Here is a 19,621-nt window from a genome sequence, read left to right as displayed (position 1 = left end):
TGTCTAGGCTTTAGAAAGCTATTAATACATCAAGTATGCATGAGTTTGTGTGTGGAATAAGAAGGACGAGCACTTTGAAAGTTGTAGGTGTTCAGTTCCCTTGGCAGGAGGAACACAAATTCCCCAAGCTGTTCTAGGAGGAGTGTTTGTTAAAAAACGGTGCAAAAGATCTCCTCAAACTTCCCCTAAACTGCCAGAGGGAGGAGAGTCAGTCTGAGCACTGTTGTATGTGTTCTGCCATCCAGTGGTGTAAAGTGAAACTGAACAGAAGTCACACGGATAATTATTTATCCCAGCTTTCAGACTTCAGAATAGATGCCAGGTAAAGAAATGCATTTAGAACTGACGTTGCATGGGGTGCAGTGTTGGGGAGAAAGTGCAAAGTATAAAGCTTGTCAGGAAACATGAAAGGCAGTTTTGTCTGAATTACCTCTCCAGTCTACCAGCTACTGTTACTTGCAGAAAATGAGTTACCATGATGTACGTGACTGAGGTCATAAGGAGATCTGCTAACCGTGAAGATATTTATTTTAAAGGAATGTTCTGTGGAGAAATGACTCGAATTGAGGCAATAAATATTTCACAAGTCTTGAGATTGACACCTTGATGTAAGACCTCCCTTTAAATAGGCTTGTTTGGGTACAACCGGTTAATTTACTGGGTGGGACAGTAAATAGATAAAATGGTTATGCTGTGGAGAGTTGAAAACAGAAACGAGAGACAGAGTTTAATTTTATCTTTAACAATCTGTTTCTGATTTTTTTCTTCTAGCTTTTTAGACGTTTTAATTAAAGTCAGGAACAGACACAATGATGTGGTTCCAACCATGGCGCAAGGGGTGATCGAATACAAGGAAAAATACGGCTTTGACCCATTTGTTAGCAGTAACATCCAGTATTTTCTAGATAGATTCTACACCAACCGCATCTCTTTCCGTATGCTTATTAACCAACACAGTAAGTAATTGCTTATTTCATCTTTAAGAGCTTTAGTTGTTGCTTGTAATCCTGAAGCCGTATCTTTTGTTTGTTTCAGATTCGTGACTAATTCTTAATTTTCTGCACGAATGATGGTGAAGTTGTACTGACAACTGATTAATTTGGTACTTCACAGCTATCAGAAATGAATCCAAAGCACCAGTATGCTTTCTTCCAGAACTAGGGGATGTTGGCAGTGTGGCTTTCAGTTTTCATTCTTGTTGGCACAGGCAGTTTGCATAGTGACGCGTGGTATTTTTAGATCATTCTGCTCAGAAATCTGTTTACATCATTTGTAGGGTTGGTGTTTATAATCAAATGGGAGGACGCGGGTTTTGAATTGGTTGTGCCCTGTGTATATCTTTCTTAGTTTGTCATCAAGTTATGTAGACTTTCTTGCCTTTTAACCAATACTAGTTGAGTGTTTCTGACATGAGGCTTAAATTATGACCCCCAGCCCCCCATCTCCCTCTTCTTCCTACTCCCTATTAAAGTATAAATATTAGAATTAGTCATCTTTTGCAACAGGATTCTGTTTCTTTCCTTTGTGTTCTTACTCATAAACCTTTTATACTTGTACTACGGAGCAAAAGGATTTATTTGCACAGCTCCTGTTATGTGCAAGTATGCAGAGAGCGGTTTGTGTAAAATTAAGGCCAAGCATGTGATATCTGAGTGTATCTTGTACCTTTTAGCCCTAAGAGCTTCTCTGTCTGCCCAGTATTCAGCTTTAATGGCCTATTAATGTATGACTGCACCACAGATGGTGGGGAGCTAATGCAGAGTAGTGCATTGTGAGGTTTTATACATCTTGTGTGTCTTTCCAGTAACCTTCACACACAGCATGGCACGTGACTAGTGTGTGTACAAGTAACTCTCATGTGTCAAAGCATACTGTGAGATAACTCGGCATTTATGTTTTGTTTCATTATTGATGCTGTTTATTATGTTTTATATGTTTTATTATTGATGCTGTTTATTATGGTGTGGTTCTACAAGGAGCATTGCGCCAGTATATTACCTTACCATTTCTGGAACAGGAAAAGCTTTCATATCTTTTACATCATACTGCCTCTGGTTCTTTATCAGAACTGCTAAATTTGCCAAAGCAGCAGAAAGTCACTTCTTCAAAAAAGCCTAAAGTCTTTCTGTCTCTTTGAGAGTTCATCACTCAGGAAAAGGTTTGGTAAGGGCCAGACCTTGCATGTAAGTGGGAATGGAGAATCATGCTGCTGAGAGTTGTCTTCAGCAGGGTTTCTGCCAGTTTGCTGCAGTGTCTTTACACAGAGTGTTGTGCTATCCACTAAGTTTAAGAGATCTTCAGAGTTTGATTTGCTATGCTGTCTCAAGTGTAAAGGCAAGTTATTACTATTTGTTTTTTCTTATAGCGCTTCTTTTTGGAGGAGACATTAATCCAGCTCATCCCAAACATATTGGAAGTATCGATCCTAATTGTAATGTGGCAGACGTGGTTAAAGGTAAGGAAACTACGTTGATAATTTTGTTGATTAAAAAGTCCTCACATAATATATCCATATTCATAAGAATATGAACAAATATACTCTTCTGATACAAAAGACTGAAGGTGATGTACATTGAATTAATAAATTTAAAACAAAGACAAAAACAACAAGAAACAAAAGTCATGCAGTTGCTTACGATGATTCCTAAAGTCTCTACAATTAAGAATGTGAAACTTCTGTTGTATTTCTGGTTCATTAACAGAACTAGGGAGGCATGAATTTTATTATTTCTTTAACTTTAGTATGTCCTTTTTAATATCAGATTAAGTATCTAAACGCTGTGTTAAAATCACATATCCTTTTTCCCTCCAAATCCTTAGAAATGTGTTTTAAGGCACTATTATTTTTCTTTAATGCTGGTAGTGAAGAAATTTGGGAATAAGTGCAGTTTTCTGATTGATTCATTAGGCCTTTAAGTACAGTGTTCTCAGATGTACAGTTGTTCCAGTGATTAATCACATGCGTTTTACCACATCTCATCCCATTCTGTCTTGTACCAGAGACATGTTCATGTTATGAATGTTCACATGCTTTCAGAACATGAATAAATATGCAAGAGACAATGCTATCTCCTATCAAGAACTGGCTTATTGAAGAGTCATGCTCTGGATGTATCTATTTACAAATACAGTTCTTGAACTAGGAGTGAATATCACCCTCTGTCCTTCACTGCTGTTTATGCAGTTACTAGAGGAGAATGTGTTTCTTCCTTTTTCTTTTTGTCTGCTTTCAGTTAAGATAGAGAACTTTGTTAGAATTTGGCCTGCATGATAGCTTGCTTTGTAACATAGGTGATTTTTAGTGTTAGCAGGGCTTCTTGTCATCTGGATCTTTGGCTTCTGAGGTGGCTGTTTTCCAGCAGCTCTATTTTCATTTGATTGATCCTGTTCCACTTTGACCTTGGTATGGTATGGTACAGGCTTGTTTATTTCAATGCTCCTTCTAATAGCAGTGTTTGAATCTATTTTATCATAAGCTGTAATCTGTCGTGGACAGAGGAGTGCATGGTATCAACAGGTGTTCAGTTTTCAAGCAAGTAGCTGTAGTAGATAAACTATATATAAAAACTCATCCTTTAACAAAATCAGGGCATCAAAAACAGTATCCACTGTTGTCTTTCAAAGAAACAGAATGTCATTAGGGGAAGAGCCTGTCTAGAGTCAAAGTAATTAGGGCTATTTCATCTTCAAAGTGGTCAGAGGGGTTAGCATACATTTTATATACTATGCTAGCTCTAAAATGATCTACTGAATAGGTGGTATGTGGAGCAATTTGCCAGAAGTCAGACGTGACTTAGGCACTGTATGTGTCAGCTACAGGCTCTGTATGGCCTTCAGACTGGAAAGAAATGACTTACATGCCCACTTCTCACTTCAAGCAGCTCTACCAAGTGTAGCATCTTTAAATGCCTGAGGTGGGTCACTATCTCACTGACTGTCCTGCAGAAGTATTTTTTGTTTATTCGAGCTGAGAGCAACTCTGGACTTGTTCTGCAAGCTGTTACTTTATATGTACCAATGGACCCTTCACTCCTGTTGTACCTCAAGCCATAACATGAGGAATGTTTTGAACTCTTTGTCATGGTCTATTTTAAAGTCTTAGGCCTCTGCCAAAGATGAAGGTGGCTTTTAGAAGAAGGGTAAGTGTCTGCACCCAGACACTTTTCCGGATGCTTTACTGGATCATGAAGTGATAGCTCCTGCATTTTCATCTCAAGCACATCAGGGTGGCTACTTCTTGAAAATGAATGAGTCTTACATTCTGTTTAGGGAGGCTAAATGGAATTTTTCAGTCCCTTCATTTTCTTGAGGTTTACATAGTGGATGTATCTGCAGTACATTCATACATTGATGTGTTTGGGTTTATTATCACTCTATTATTACTTTTCTTTTTAGAGGACTTGAGCTTTTTCTCCACAGTGAGGAATCTTAACTCCTGCTTTCTTGATCCACATCTGATTTTTTCAATTCCACATAGGTGTGGAAATTCTTTGAAGTATGCTTATATAGTCCTTTCTCCATGTAGATGGTTTATTGGTCAAAATACCTGCATGGTTACCTTCAACTGTTGATGACTGAGTCAAAGTGGTAACTGTGCTCCTTATGTGTTTTTTTTTTTAGTTAAAATACAGCATTATTCACAAGGCTATCAGGTATATATCCAACATTATTATATCCAGTAATTTGGATATTAAATGGAATTTTGACTAGGGCACATTTTGTTGTGCTAATGACAGGACCTTTTTAGAGAAGGTTTTTGGAACTGACTGTCTTGGCACAAAAGACTCCTATTGGAGAGTGATTTTGAAATGTTCTTGGATTTGGTCAAGAACATCCCAAACTTTGATTAATTCCATTTTACTAAAGCTCCAGCAGCATCTCTGTCAGCCTTCTTTGTTTTGCTCAGCCTTGCAGATGTCAGAATAAGCAATATATATTTTTTCCAGATAGCAGGCACAAATATCAATTGTCTGTAGGCATTTTGAAGGAGAGCAGTTATGGACAACGACCAGCCCTTTCTGGGCTATAATGGTTTTACCTGTTATGCTTGTCTTGGCAGTGACTATTTTGTTTTGTAGTGCCACTTTGGACAGGAAGAAGGTATTTCTAGGACTGGGTCAAATGCAACTGCTACTGTATCTTTGCAAATTACTCTTTGTCCACAGAACTACCCCATCTGTTCATGTGCTTGCTCATAGCCAACTCTAATAATGAGGAAAAAATCATTACCTGAAACCATTTTCTTTAAGGTAACTTAAGCAGTGTAGTTGCAAACATTTGAGTTCGTAATTTCTCCTCAGGGAGACATGAGACATGATATATAAGCAAAGAGAGAGATGAAAAATAGCTTGTCTCTAGGAATTATTTTATTTTATTTTAATTTTAAATAGAGTTCACACTTTCTTGACAAATAGACAATGAGCCTATTGACATAAAGAGATTAGAATGGATGCTAGCATCATGCTTGCGAGCCAATTAAAGTGAGTGTTCTGCTCTTAGTCTTTCAGATACTGACTGAGCTTTGCTAGTCTTTTTTAACCGACATTTCATTAATTGGTGTTCTCTTTCTGTAGATGCATATGAAACAGCTAAGATGTTGTGTGAACAGTACTATCTGGTGGCACCCGATTTGGAAGTTGAAGAATTCAATGGTAATTGAGAACTTCATTTAATTTAAGTGACGCATTTAAGAAAGTGTTTCTAATATCTGTGGCTTTGGTTTTGCTAATTAATTTTAAGTCATTAATTTGAGCTCTGCTGTCTTGTTTTGCAACCAAGAATCCAGAGGGAATTGGCTGACGTAATTGCCTAGCCATTCTCTATGATATTTGAAAAGTCATGGCCATTGTGTGAAGTCCCTTGTAACTTAAAAATAGGCAATATTCTACCCATTTTTTTAGAAGGGTAGATAGATGACCCGTGGAACTACTGACCAGTTAGCCTTGCCTTAGTGCTGGGAATATCATAAAGCAAATCCTCCCGGAAGCTATGATAAGGCACATGAAAGAAAGGGAGGTGATAGGGGATAACCAGTGTGGCTTCACCAAGGGCAGATCCTGCCTGACCCACTTTGTCTCTTTTTTGTGATGGTGTGTCAGTGGGCAAGGGAAGAGCCATTGATGTCCAGGCTTCAGTAAGGCCTTTGACACAGTCTCCATTAATATCCTCTCCAAATTGGAAAGATATGGAACTGATTGTGAGATTGTACCCAGGGAGTGGTGGTCAGTGGCTTGGTGTCCAGATGGAGATCAGTGATGAGTGTTGTTCCTCAAGGGTCAGTACTGGGACCAATGCTCAGTAACATCTTCATCAATGTCATCAACAGTGGGATCAAGTACACTCCTAGTATATTTGTAGATAACACCAAGCTGTGGCATGCAGTTGACAAGCCCAAGGGACAGGATGCCATCCTGAGACACCTAGGCAGGCTGGAGCAGTGGGGGCCAGTTGAATCTTTTTAGGTTCAACAAACCCAAGTGCAAGGTCTTGCACCATGGTTGTGTCAACCTCCGTTATCGCTACAAGCTGATATGCTAGGGAACTGATGAGACAATCTTCATCAGTGTGTTGACTGATTGTTTTGTTCATTATTTGTATTCATAAAATAATTATGAGACTATATATAATACATTCTCTGTCTTTAAAAGTGGACCTTTATGGCACTTGAGGGCTGATAATTTAAAGGGTGAAACTGACTCTAGCCATTTCTTGCATGTGTATTTATGTTTCCCTGTGCTTAGGAAACAGGGATTTAAGTGACTTTTCTTCCATGTGGACCGCTGCTCAGTCTGACAAGCTGTGACTGTGTGACTTCAGCACCAGTAGATATTTGAATTTTCAGAAATGACTGCATCTTGAGCACCAGACTGTCCTGGAACGTATTAAATGTGGTCACTTAATGCTCTGGTGTACGGAGCTGTGCCATGCCATACACCTCTACTGAAATACTAATAATAGGGACACCAATGGACAGAGCAAGCTGTGATTTGAAACAAGAGAATTTTGATAGCTTGAAATGTATTTTGAAAGTTTATGAATACCTTACATTTTCTATGCTTTTAAGTGAGGGAAATATTTCTTTTGAGAATATTAAGCAGTGAATTTTTTTTCTTAGTTTAAGAATCTTTGTGCAGCAAGCATGCTTAAGTATAGTATGTATTAAGAAAAGTGAATTCTGTCTTAAGTGGGAAAGCTGTTATTCATAGTATACATCTGGTACTAAATTAATCACTGATTCATCAAGTTTTGTGAACATTCTATAAGTCTGCTGATGTTGATACCTTTAAAAATCATTAGCATGTGTCATTTAAGGTGGAAACAGCAACTGAAATCTGTTTTTACGCAAGATGTTTCATGGACTGTATTCTGCGCCTAGAAAAGTAAAACATGCTTCAATGACTTTGTCTATAATTTCATGGTAGTCCTGTAAATAGAAATGCTACAGGGTAGTGTTTGGGGAAAAAAAAATAAAATCTTTTTCTTTTTTCTTGTAGCTAAAGCTCCAAACAAGCCTATTCAAGTAGTCTACGTACCTTCTCACTTGTTTCATATGTTATTTGAATTATTCAAGGTAGGTTGTGCTTATTAATATTTGGAAGGGGGTTGTGAACTCCCATTGCTGTTGAAATTGAGATTTTCTTTTGAGTCGCAGCTCTGACATTTTATTTCAGTTTTCTTTTCTTATTCTTATCTGAGTGAAGAGATTGAAATTCTGGTGAAAGTTAAGCTCACAAACCTCTTATGCACTTGTATAATTAAAAGAAAAATTCTCCCACCTCTCTCTTTGGCCTTTTGATACCGATGGATTTGACTCATGATAATCTTTGCAGTGATGGTGTGTCTTCTTACTGTTTCTACAAGCTTGTTTTTTTATTGCAAATATCAGTGTCTTCTGCCTGTTTTAAGAGCAGCCCATGTGTCTGTGAATAGTGTAGCTTTGTACTGTTTTTTTGTGTTTTCTGGACCATTCGAGCAACAGTGAAAATGGAACAGAACTACCATATGTGCTGGAGTAAGACAGGTGGACTCTGGGTGGTGCACATGTATTTGAGAAGTCAAGAAAAGAAACAGTGCATTTAGTCAAAGAAGTTTTTCCTAAATGATAATATTTGGGCTTTGATTTCTGGCATTAGACAAGTATGTTTGTTTCAAATCTTTCCTTATTTTCCTATTTGTAGTGTTACTTTGAGAGAAGACTAGATGAGAATTTGTACAGCGCTTGTACATATGCTTTGGTACAAGTAGTTAAACAGCATGAAACTAGTAGATTCTAGCTATAAGTAATGTTAATCTGTGATGGACTGGCAGTGAAAATCCTTTTAATAGGTATGATAAAGTCAGAATGATAGACTGTGCCATAACCATTATGTCTACCATGGTGTTCTGCAAGACAGGCTGGAAGAACGGCGTTGTCTCTTACATAATCCCTTGATTTCTCACAGAAGTGAGAAGTATTCTTCTTGCTTTAGGTTCTCTGAGTTTCTGTCATAGATAAATGTATGTATGGTAGAGTTGTGGTATAAAAATCTAACCGAATATCTGATTGACTTGGAAGCACTCCTTCAATTTCTCTTAATATGATCTTCCTTCTCTTTGCACAGGACAAGACATTCAACAAAATATATCCAGGTTTAAGGTTGACACACAACGTGTATATGGTGAATTTATAATCAGAAACACTTTTTTTTTTCTTTTAACTTCAGAATTCAATGAGAGCTACAGTGGAGTTGCACGAAGGTAAGAGAGAAGGGTATCCATCGATCAAAACCTTAGTCACACTGGGGAAAGAAGATCTATCTATTAAGGTAAGTGCCAAAAAATAAGTTCATCTGCAGCTTACCAGCCTGCTCTATTTAGAATTGTTTAACGTGTAATTTGAAAAAGCAGATGAAGTACTGCTTGACCTCTGATGCTTCATGTTCATTAATGTTTTTGAAGTCATTTATGTAACGTTTTCATGTGTTGTACTACAAGTCTCTTCAGAACATAATGCTGAAAACTAACTTTTCATTCCTTAGATAAGTGATCAAGGTGGAGGTGTACCTTTAAGAAAAATAGACAGATTGTTTAACTACATGTACTCAACGGCACCCAGGCCTAGTTTGGAGCCCACAAGAGCTGTTCCTTTGGTAAGCAATTGTAATGCATATTTAAATGTCCTTCTGTGCGTTCCTTTCACTGCAGTCTACTGGACCAGATTTTCCATTGAAGTAATTGTTTATTGTTAGCAATTCCATGCAGGTAAAACACATCAGGATAAAATGGGGTCTGTTATCACCACTTAGTCTTTGGAACAGGAAATTGCCTTTCTTTGTCTTGACCTTTTATTCATGGAAACAAGCATATCTGCATGAGCATGGCATTATCACAGGTACATGGGTAGGATTTTTACTGCTGCATTACGAGAAAGGTAAATAATCTAAAAAGCCCCTCCTTGTATAAATTACTGTTAATCTGAGTTTATTTCATGTAGTGAAGAGGTGAGCCATGTTGTATGTTCTAACACTTGAGAAACACCTCCTGGTAATACACAAGCTTACATGAAATTTGGAAAATGACTTCTGTTTAAGTTCTGGACTGTGAAAATGCATTTAACAAAAAGTTCCTAAATGAAATGAAGTGAGTGCTAGGAGACAGATCTTAATTCAAATACGAGCTTTTTCCATGAGATCAGGAATGGTGGAAGCTCTCTTCATTTATAATCTGCCTTTCTTCTGTCTCAGTTTTGCTCAGCAATTTACTATCAGAGCTCACAAAGGTTTTCTGAAGCTTGTTCTTCCTATAAACTTACACCTTGATTGCCAGTTGTATTCACCATTAAAATGTCTCCTCCTTTGTGACTGACTGTAAGATGTTCAGCTTGAGATTTACACTGTATTCATTGTATTACATTGTTAGGGAGGAGAAAGGGCTTTCACAGTGCACCTTGATACGTATTATGTATTATGGTCCAGATTCAATTATAAAAGCAATTACTCCGTACTTGGTATGCCAGTAAAGAAATAAAAATCTTTCAGCAGAAAGGTTTCACATAAATGAGTCATCTTCGAAGTCTGTGCTGAAGGAAGCTTTCTTTATCACTTAGTGTGAAGGACCAAAGCCAGCGAAGAATTACCATGCGCTGTGCTCACTTGTCATTCTTGGCTTAGGTAATGTTCATTAGCTAAATTGCAGTACAGTGCAAATAGGTGTATTTTTCTATTGTAACCTCTCCTGTCTAGTTTGTGAAACATGCGTGGAGTTGGGGAGTGGCAGAAAGGAGGGATTGTTTTGTTGGTTGGTGAAAATTCTCTTATTGAAAATGGATTTTTTTTAAATCTGCTGAGACACTTTGTTACCATGGCAGCATTCTGATTCTAGCAGGTTTTGCACTCATTTGTGCTGGTTTAGACGTAAGGAAAACATTAGAAACACAAGGCGATGTTTAAAAAGTCAATTTTTAGAAAATTAATTAAAAGGGGGGCGTTCAATGATTCTTCCTTTAGCAGCATTTGGTTGTAGTGGAAGAAACTTGGCTTACATCAGGATTAATTAAACATACTGACGCTAGTAACACAAATATTTTCCCATTTGTATCGCACATACTACAGTATTTCATGTCAAGTTAATCCTACAAAGCTTCCCCTTCTGAAGGCAGGTGGGCCATTATTGACTGTGCTCTTTCCTCTAGGTCACAGGCCGATGTAGTAGTCAGCTCTTTGTCATCATCTTCTTGAAAACTATAGCAAAGCTTGCCTTAACAGGGCACTTTTGGAAGTATGACACAGGCAGAGTAGCATGCAGTGAAAAAAAGACCTTCCTGAAAGGAGCAGGAAGCAAACATAAGTTGAACGTGGGTTTTAAGGAGGTATAGTTCTGCAAAGGAGAAAGTATAGTATGTTTTCAGAATTGCTGAGTGCTGCCCTTTTCCCTAGCTGGGGCTGTGCACTGCCTACAACATGCAGGTCAGCTGTTCCTGAATTTCACTCACATGCTGTTTTGTCTCTAGAAAAGACACAAGCAAGCTTTTGTACCTTTTTTGGAACTTCCCGTTTTTAGAGATCAGAAAGGTGATGCATCTTGAAATGAGTTGCAAGAAAGTGATGCCAGTGTCTGTAATGAGAGTCTTTGAGGATTGTTTTGCAGCGTGCTTTGTTTGAAAAAGTGCATCTAAGCTGTTGTTCTAATAGTAGAAGTGAACACTAATGACTGTTAACAAGCACTATGAGTAGAAAAAGGCATCTTTCTGCTAGGAAAACAAGAAACAGAAATGACACAGATGAACTGTTAATCACCCCTGTGAGTAACTGTAAACCACTGAAGATCACTAAATTTACACTTCTGTAAAAAGGCAGAGTGGACAAAAGTTGCTCTAGAGATGATGAGAACAAAAGAATTTATGATGAATATTGTAATACAAAGCTTTTTGATACTCACCCCTCTACCCCAAAGGATTTATTATGATGCAATACCACACACTGCTCAGAGCTCATGCTTCTTAGCCTTCTTTTTATTATTATTGGTTTTGTCATTGTGGGGCTTTGTTTTCAAGATTAGGGCATGATATTCAGTTATTACATGCATAGTATTGCATAGGTTCAACAAAAATAATTTACTCTTAACCTAAACTCTCCCTTTTCCTAGTGTTTTTGAGGTTGCTTATGTATAAATATTGCAGTGCATTGAGTTTGTTAGTTTTCTGATTCTCCAGCATCAAATTCTTCTTGTAATCCACCTGTTCTGTTACTGCATTGCCTTCAGTATCCTTAGTTTCAAATTCTTGTATGCCTGGAATCCTTCCTTTATTGCTCTGGATAGCCCTGAAAAATCCAGGGAGGTTCAAGTAAATAATCAAATGCAGTGTTTATCAGGATGTCCCCAGTCATGTAGATGATGGCATGTATGCCAAATTCTTACTCCCTGTCAGCAGTGAGTGTCTTATTTTTGCATCAACTTCTTCTGACATGAGTGGGTTGGAGTAGGTGTGAATTGCTGACTTGTTTGTGGCTGCGATTATGAATATGACAGGTACAATCTTAGATTTGTGGTTAGTTACGTCTATTGTGCTTTGACAAATAGATCGTCTGCGCATCTACACGTTCTCAGTAGATCCCGACTTCTTGCTGGAGGGGTAAACAATACCAAGAATTATTTGCCTTCTGTTGCTTTGTGTGCTGTTAATGAAGTTAGTTTCTTCTGCAGTAGACCTTCTAATCTCTGCTGCAATGTGGCACCTGTCAAAAATCTGCTATTATCAAAGACAGAGCGGTAATCAGACAGGAAGCTACAGGCAGTTACCAGTTTGCTTTAATGATTGGAAGTAGCATGTCTGGTATTACACCTACCTACCTACCAACCTCCTTGGGGAAAATATAAAATCGCAGAGAGGCGTGGATTGGAAGGGACCTCAGAGCCCACCCAGTTCCAACCCCAGTGCTGTGTGTAGGGCTGCCACCCACCAGAATGGGCTGCCAGGAGTCCCATCCAACTTGGCCTTGAAAATGGACGAGGTACACCTAAAAAAGCCTTCTTTCTGTTTCTTTGTTTTCTTCTATTTCTGTACATAAAAGGAAAAAACAAACAAACAAACAAAAACTGCCTAGGAAAAAAAGAAGGCTCCAAGTGTTGAATCTGTACTTATGGTGCAGAGTGAGGAATATAGAAAAGTTTGAAGAGTAATTGGAGGCAAATCTGATCTTTAGGTATCTTCTGTTATATAAACCACTATGATCTGTAGCACTTTTTTTCTTTTTTTTTTTTAAGCTTCCTATTTGTTCTTTCTTGTCTTTCTAGGCTGGGTTTGGCTACGGCTTGCCGATTTCTCGTCTGTATGCTAGGTACTTCCAAGGGGACCTAAAACTCTACTCAATGGAAGGCGTTGGATCAGATGCTGTAATTTATTTGAAGGTATGAATTTGACCCTTTCCTAAACTAGCAGTGCAGTGCGACTTGGTAGCTCATAGCTATAGCGTATAGCAGGTGCCATTTGGTACAAATGAACTTTCTCTCTTTTCATTCTTTCATTTGTTTTCAAATTTGTAATTGCTATTTTTATTATATTTCATCTGAACGAGTTGCACAGAGTCATAAAAACAACTTAAAGATATCCTTGACTCTCATACTCGTCAGCTTGCCTTGAATTCTTCATTGTGGTCACTTGTGTTGGATTTTTGCATTATATAAATGTATCATAAGAGCTGAACTTTTCAAACAACTGTGTGATGAGAGAATTTTGGATAATACCTTGTTGATTCTAAAACTTCTGATTGCAGCAAAACTGAAACAAGACTACTGACTAACTCCTGATTTGTAGGTTTTTTTCCTATCCTTGACCTTTGTGCAATAGACCGCACTGATCCTGTTGGCACTTTTGAGGAGATAGCAGGCTGTGTGGAGGCTCACAGTTGAAGCAAACTGCTTGAATTTCATCAGGGGATTTATAAGACTGTAGAGTACAGCTCGTGCACCAGGCATTGGCTCAGTGTTGCTCCTATGCCTTACTGTATTTAGTGAGCAAGTTTTGGAATTGTGCACTCATTTCAGTTTTTAATGAGTTTAATCTTGTGCAAGTATCCATGGAGGAAAAAGGTATGGTGTTTCTCAGAGAGAAAAAAAGGCACGTGGATGGACCTAACGTGTTTCTAGGACTGTACTGATGGAGTCAGTTTATTGTTCTAAGTAGCACTCGTACAGAAGCCTAAAATGCATCTGACCAAAAGTTATTTTTTCTCTTGCTCTCTTTATAAACACCACTCCCTGGAAAGAAGGGAAATATTTTAGAATTCTATTTTCTTTTATCTCTTACTGTCATGTGATACTTTAGGGATGACTGGTCGAAGTCAAAGTATTTTTAGAATAGTGTTGTGATGTGTAATGCTCTGATAATTGAGACACTTCCACAGTTACAACTTCTGTACTAAACCAACCCCCAGAGTATCATCTTGCTTCCAGTATCTCCAGGTGATATCTTACCATTGCTTTTGTTTTTCCGTAGGCCCTTTCAAGTGAATCATTTGAAAGACTTCCTGTTTTTAATAAGTCAGCGTGGCGGCACTACAAGACCACACCTGAAGCAGATGACTGGAGCAATCCTAGCAGTGAACCAAGGGATGCTTCTAAATACAAAGCTAACCGATAATTTGCCACCTTTTGTCTCTGCTGGAGATGACCTCTGCATTCAGTATAAAGTCTCTGCTTTGTTCCAAAATCCTCCAAACCACAATAGTTAATTACTTCTAAACAAAGACCTAATCAGGGCATTAAAAATAGTAAGAACAAAGTGATGATCGGGACTTACAGGAGGCACTAAGCACGTTTGGGATGCGAATCCTTCCTGTTTCACCAGAATATGCTTGGTTGCTTCAGTCATGCATTGACAAAAGGGATTGCACTTAATTATACACTGCTGTAACGAAAGATGCTATTTTAAGTGCCAATTTTTATCCCACTAAGGATTAGCAAATTGTGCAGAATCCCTTTAAATGGTGAATAGCGTCTTGCACAGCAATGTGGTGTGAGAGAGAAACTCTAGTCTAGCTAAGCGTATGCTTTGAAAATCCACCTTTTGCTGCATTTTGTTTTGCGGTGTCACCTCTTACAGAAGATCCCTTTGAGCTCTCTAGATCTCATGTCTGATGAGCTTATAAATGTGTAGTTCTGAAAAGGGTTGTACAGCTTTAAACCGATGCTTTTCCCAAATTCCCCAAGCCACTTTTGTCCAGTGCATACAGAAATTGTGTTGGTGTAAGACATGGGGAATTCCACTTTTTGGTATGCACCTTAATGATTTTCTTGACACAGAAACACAAAAGTATTTTTAAACGTTTTTTCCCCGTTTTCATGAAATATCATAAGTAGGTAGATCATCTCCATGCAAAAAATATCCTGTCAGTGTGAGAGCAGGAGGTAATGAAACTTTATGTTTATCGCCTGTCATCTGTGGGGGAATGGGAAGAAACCTGAAAGGCCAGACAGCCACTCATACACATAAATTTGCCTTAAGAGTGTTGGTTTCTTGGAACCTGATTAGCTTAAAACCTGTAAATAGTTTGCAAAGTTATTTATATATTCAATGTCTGACAGTAGTCTGGTAATCTGAATTTGTAGTGTATATAAAGATGTTGTACACCAGCTTTTGGGAAGTGTCATTGATCTAAATAAATGAAACTGGAATTCTCACAGAAATGGGAAGGGCAAAACATAATTGGTACCCGATCTGAAAGGAAAACAAAATTAAAGAGGAGAAGATAAGGCGTCATCTCCTCAAATTTCTCATAAGGGTTACTACTGAGCAGTAGGAAACTGCTCTTCACCAGGTCTCTGCCAAATACCATTTCTGCTAATGTGGCTTATCAGAGGAACCTGTGAGGTTCCGAAGTTCTGCTGATAAAGCAGCCACAGGAATAAAAAACCCTTCGGTTTCTTCTAGATGCTTTAATATTTTTTTGAAAGACATTACAGATTTTAGCACGGAAAACTGAAACTTGTTTCCTAACGTTCTGGGGGAACTGTCCGTGTCCTCTCAGTATTTCATTTCCTTTTGTAGAGAACTGGCCTGTTGGGTAAGCAGGGAAATGCTGAGAGATTCCTAGATATTTTTTTTAAAGAATGCCCTTAGTTTAACTTAATGATGGTTCTTAGCACCTGCATAGCACTCTTCATCAGAGGATAGTGGAGTGCTTTGAGCAATAAGTTACATGTAGACTCATTTCTGAGAAGTCAGAGTCCCTGCCTTACAGACTAGTGTTCCCAGCTGTCACAGTCAGTTCAAGAATATGTATAGGAATGGTCATGAATTTGCAGAGCTTGGGTTATTATAAGCATCTCTGCACTGTACATTTAAGTCACGCTGGATTGCCACGTTGCTTTAGCATGATCTTGAACGTGTCTGCTGAGTGCTGCAACTCACTTCAGAGGCCCAAACAGCAGAGTGGCTGCTGGAGCTGCCTGGTGCTGGCTGTGAGCAGAGCCTTTCCAGGCTTGGAGATGGAGCCCTCTGATGGGGCTGTTTGTGTGATCCCCAGAGCAATAACTTCCTATGGCTGTGGGCACGGCTGCAGAGAAGGCAGATTGCTATTGGAGTGATACAGCCATGTGGCTGTAGCTATATCAGTGTACTAGTCCAACTGAGATTTCAGGTGGAAGCTGTACCAACTGAAATGTAGCCAGTGAACTTCTGCCCTCACCCGTAACTTCCTACTGTCTCTTGATTTTGTTTCAAGTTGTGTTTTTGCACTCATTGCAGAAGAGGACTTACTTAAAGACAGACATCTTTGACAAAGTTCGTCTTTTCCCATTTGCATGTGGTCAGTTTTTCCTGACCAAACCATTCCAAGAAATATGAAGCTGAAACTGAGCTTTTGTTAGAAATCGGATTTTGTAGGAGTAAATTTGCCCCCCTCATAAACGAAGAGGAGAAAGAACAGCCAAAAGAGAAAGGATTCAAATGCTGAACTTTGATTTCATGGAGTGACTCTAAATGAAAGTGAAAACACTGTGGAGGATTGTATTTAGATACTCCTCTTTCTTCTCAAAAACCACTAGTTGACTCTCAGGACTGAAGTGCCATGGTACTCAAAAGCTAAAATCCCCCTGATCTGGTAACTGCTTCCAGGAGCCCCAAGCATGTATGAACTGCTCAGAGAAGGGAAACAGAAAATGCATTCTTTGTGCTCTTCCCTTTCCCAAAGTTTGCCCTCAGGCATCACGCTGAATACACCCGAGAAACAGCTTTACTCCTCTCCGACCTTGACTCAGCAGCTTGTGCATTCCACAGTTCTGCAGCTCTCAGGTACGCCATCAGTTGGTCTTTCTTGTCCTCTTGCCACTCTTCTGCACAGAAGCATTAGTCTGAAAATGGTCTTAGCAAACAGCAGCAGCAGGCCTTGACGAGCTTTCCAATAGGCGTTCCTGAAAATGAGGGTGGGTAGCTTTTCACTACGCCTAGCTTAACTGCACACGCTGTTCTTTTTTTCACTTGCTGTTACCTTTAATTAGTATCAGTCATAACTATGTATTTTAATATTTTTGGGGCAGTTCATTCCAAACTGAACTTTGTGATGATATCAAACTATGTCTTTTGTAATGGATTTCAGACGTGTGCTAATGCTGTTGCAACCTGTTTGCCTTGGGTTATGGGACACAGTAAATAGGAAAACATGTTTTCAGTGAAAATACCTTGTATTTCTTGCGTCTGGTGTTTAACAGAAACAAACTGAGCAAGAGATGTGTCCTGCTTGATTCTCCCTGGGAATTTACAAACAACTTCTGTATGCTGTACTGTGACAGAATAGTTGAGCTTTTTTCTCCATTGCCTGTTTTTCTGGTGTATCTGTCTTGAACATATGAGAGTATTGCCCTGTCTAGCTGACTGTCAGTGGATACTGAAGCCTCTCCAAATTACATGTGTGTCTCTGCTCCTTGTTTTCTCTAGGCTTAGTTTTGAGGCTAACAAGGTTTCTCCGTAGGAGTTGGCATTTGATAAGAAAGATCCTGGAGTGCTTCTTTTTACAACACTGAGGTGCAGTCTGTGTCTCTGAACTTAGCTGTGATGGCAAAAGTCTTTGTCCTGCTGCACTTTGTGCCATCTCTTGGGCGGCATTTAGGGCAGGTCCCTTGGGACACGCATCAAGAATATGTCAGTTCTGGTGTTCTTGGAAAACTCAAGCCACTTCTTGGCTGTGTGAACTACACTTGATGCTGCAAGTGGGTAATGTAATTTCCTTTCTCCTCAGTGGCACGTGGAATGTTTGCTTTGCTTAAACAGCTCTTAGTCCACAAAGCAGGTAGATTGACCATCCTGGAGTGTAGTGCAATCCTCTGTTTGCCTTAAGCCAGACTGTTTTGTGTGGAACCTTGACCTCATTCATACAGCAAACACTTTTCCCTCACCTTTAGTAAGTGTTTCGAGATCTGTACGTGTTTAATGTTGCTAAATGCTAAGTGATCTTAAGTGATATAAGCCATTCTGTAGAAAACAAACTAAATGTTTATGGTTAGTGTTTATCTCCTAACAATATCCAGATCTGACTGCAAGATGTCCAATTAGTTTGCATGTTCCCTTGGTTGCCGTACAGGTGCTGTGGTTCCTAGTGGCTCTTATCTCTTCTTGCCATACTTGCTCATCATGAGTCACTGTATCTAAATGTGTCTTTGCAGAACTTAAGAGAATGTGACGGCATGTGACAGAATAGTGTATTAATGGAGCTCAGAGGTGAGGAACACAGGCATTGATTGCGTAGCGACTTCACGGCTGAATCTAGCCAATGCTTGCACACATAAACCCACTTTGGTGAATCTGTTCTCAGGATCAGCTGTTGGAGTTAATTTGAAGCAATGAAGATTTGTGTAGCTAAAGTACCTTTCTCATTGAAAACAAATGAGCAAATTTAAAGTTCTCTTGCTCTAATTGCAATATTAAGTTGCCTTAACAGATCTCAGAGGTTGACACAGAGAACTCGTTTCTTAAATTTAGAGACTTGTTTTGGTAAGGTCGGTGTGTCTGTGATAATTCGATCATTGCCAAACTCTCACTAAATTTATTACTGAAATTTTTCCTTTAAATTGAATACATCTGAGAGGTGCCAGAGTGACAATCCTTGGAAGTTCACACACTGTGTCTGCAGACCACGCTGACAGGCAGCAGGCCGGGTTTGCTGGTGTCACTGCCAGAACCTGGTTCTTCAGCAGGAGCTGACCTTACCAAAACCTGCTGGCTTGCCTTCTCTGCTGAGCTGTTGACAACGTGCTGAACTTGTGCCAGTTGTACCAGGGTTTGATGTGGGCTTCTGACAGTGGGAATCGATTGAATTCAATTTCAGCATCTGTTACGGGCAGAATTCCTGTGGTGCCAGCTCATGTTCTGTGCCCAGCACCCATGAGGTTGTGTGTTGCTGTTCCTCTGAGGTAGCAGCATTGGTATCAACTGAGCTTCCAGTCGAGGAGTGGGGAGCTCTTTCTTCATGAGATTACTTGATGTTTTCAGTCCAACTTTGAGTTTGCTTGTAATTTGCGTTGGAATTGTTTCTAGTCTGACACCCATGTACATAATTTGTGTATACTCTTATTTTCCTTTTCTTTTCCATTGCTGACAAATAAAAGTACGTAAAAACAACACGATAACATTTTAAGGGACTGATTCAGAATCGCACGCTGTGGAGCTCTTCTCGTGGTTGGACAGCACAAGGTGAGCCTCAGCCTTTTGGTGAGCACTTAGAGCTGGGAGCTTAAAATCTGCTTGCAAGTCAGGAATGTTGTCTGTGTTTTGTTCCTGTGAAACCCCATCTTGGCTTTGAATGGTCCTTTCCAACAGAAGCTCTAGTTTTCTTTCCAAAGCTTTGCTATGCCAGTGAATCTTGTGGGATACATTTTTGGTTTTGGAAAGGATAGCATCGTGTGCTGATACAGCTGAACTGCAGATCTTGGTTTTGCTGCTGTGCCAAATATTAACGAAGGTAGTGATGCTGTAGAAAATAAAATGGAGGCTTCATCAGAGCTGCAATCTGAACTGTCAGATATTCCTTGTGCATTGTGAATCTGAAGGTGCATCTCCCTACAGAATGCCAGTAATGCAAACACTGCAGCGGGGGAGAGTTGTGGTGACCATGTTTTCTAAACCAGAAATGTCAGTTGTTTTTGCAGATAC

At 39.2% G+C, this 19,621-nt stretch overlaps 1 protein-coding gene across 1 annotated transcript in view; it reads left to right on the top strand.

Moving 5' to 3' along the window:
- The window catches only part of PDK3 (pyruvate dehydrogenase kinase 3), a 45,491-nt gene extending 30,381 nt beyond the window's left edge, over positions 1-15,110 (top strand). The window contains exons 4-11 of the mRNA XM_072326856.1: positions 772-956; positions 2,366-2,455; positions 5,574-5,651; positions 7,494-7,570; positions 8,703-8,804; positions 9,018-9,128; positions 12,772-12,885; positions 13,973-15,110. Of these exons, the coding sequence (XP_072182957.1) occupies positions 772-956; positions 2,366-2,455; positions 5,574-5,651; positions 7,494-7,570; positions 8,703-8,804; positions 9,018-9,128; positions 12,772-12,885; positions 13,973-14,116 (901 nt within the window). The 3' untranslated portion in view covers positions 14,117-15,110. The remainder of the gene's footprint in view (positions 1-771; positions 957-2,365; positions 2,456-5,573; positions 5,652-7,493; positions 7,571-8,702; positions 8,805-9,017; positions 9,129-12,771; positions 12,886-13,972) is intronic.
- Positions 15,111-19,621: the final 4,511 nt, after the last annotated feature.

This window comes from Excalfactoria chinensis, chromosome 1 (genome assembly GCF_039878825.1).
Source record: "Excalfactoria chinensis isolate bCotChi1 chromosome 1, bCotChi1.hap2, whole genome shotgun sequence".
In the NCBI taxonomy this organism is placed as follows: domain Eukaryota; kingdom Metazoa; phylum Chordata; class Aves; order Galliformes; family Phasianidae; genus Excalfactoria; species Excalfactoria chinensis.
Note: the sequence above shows the minus strand (reverse complement) of the source record. Positions and strands in the feature narration are given on the sequence as shown.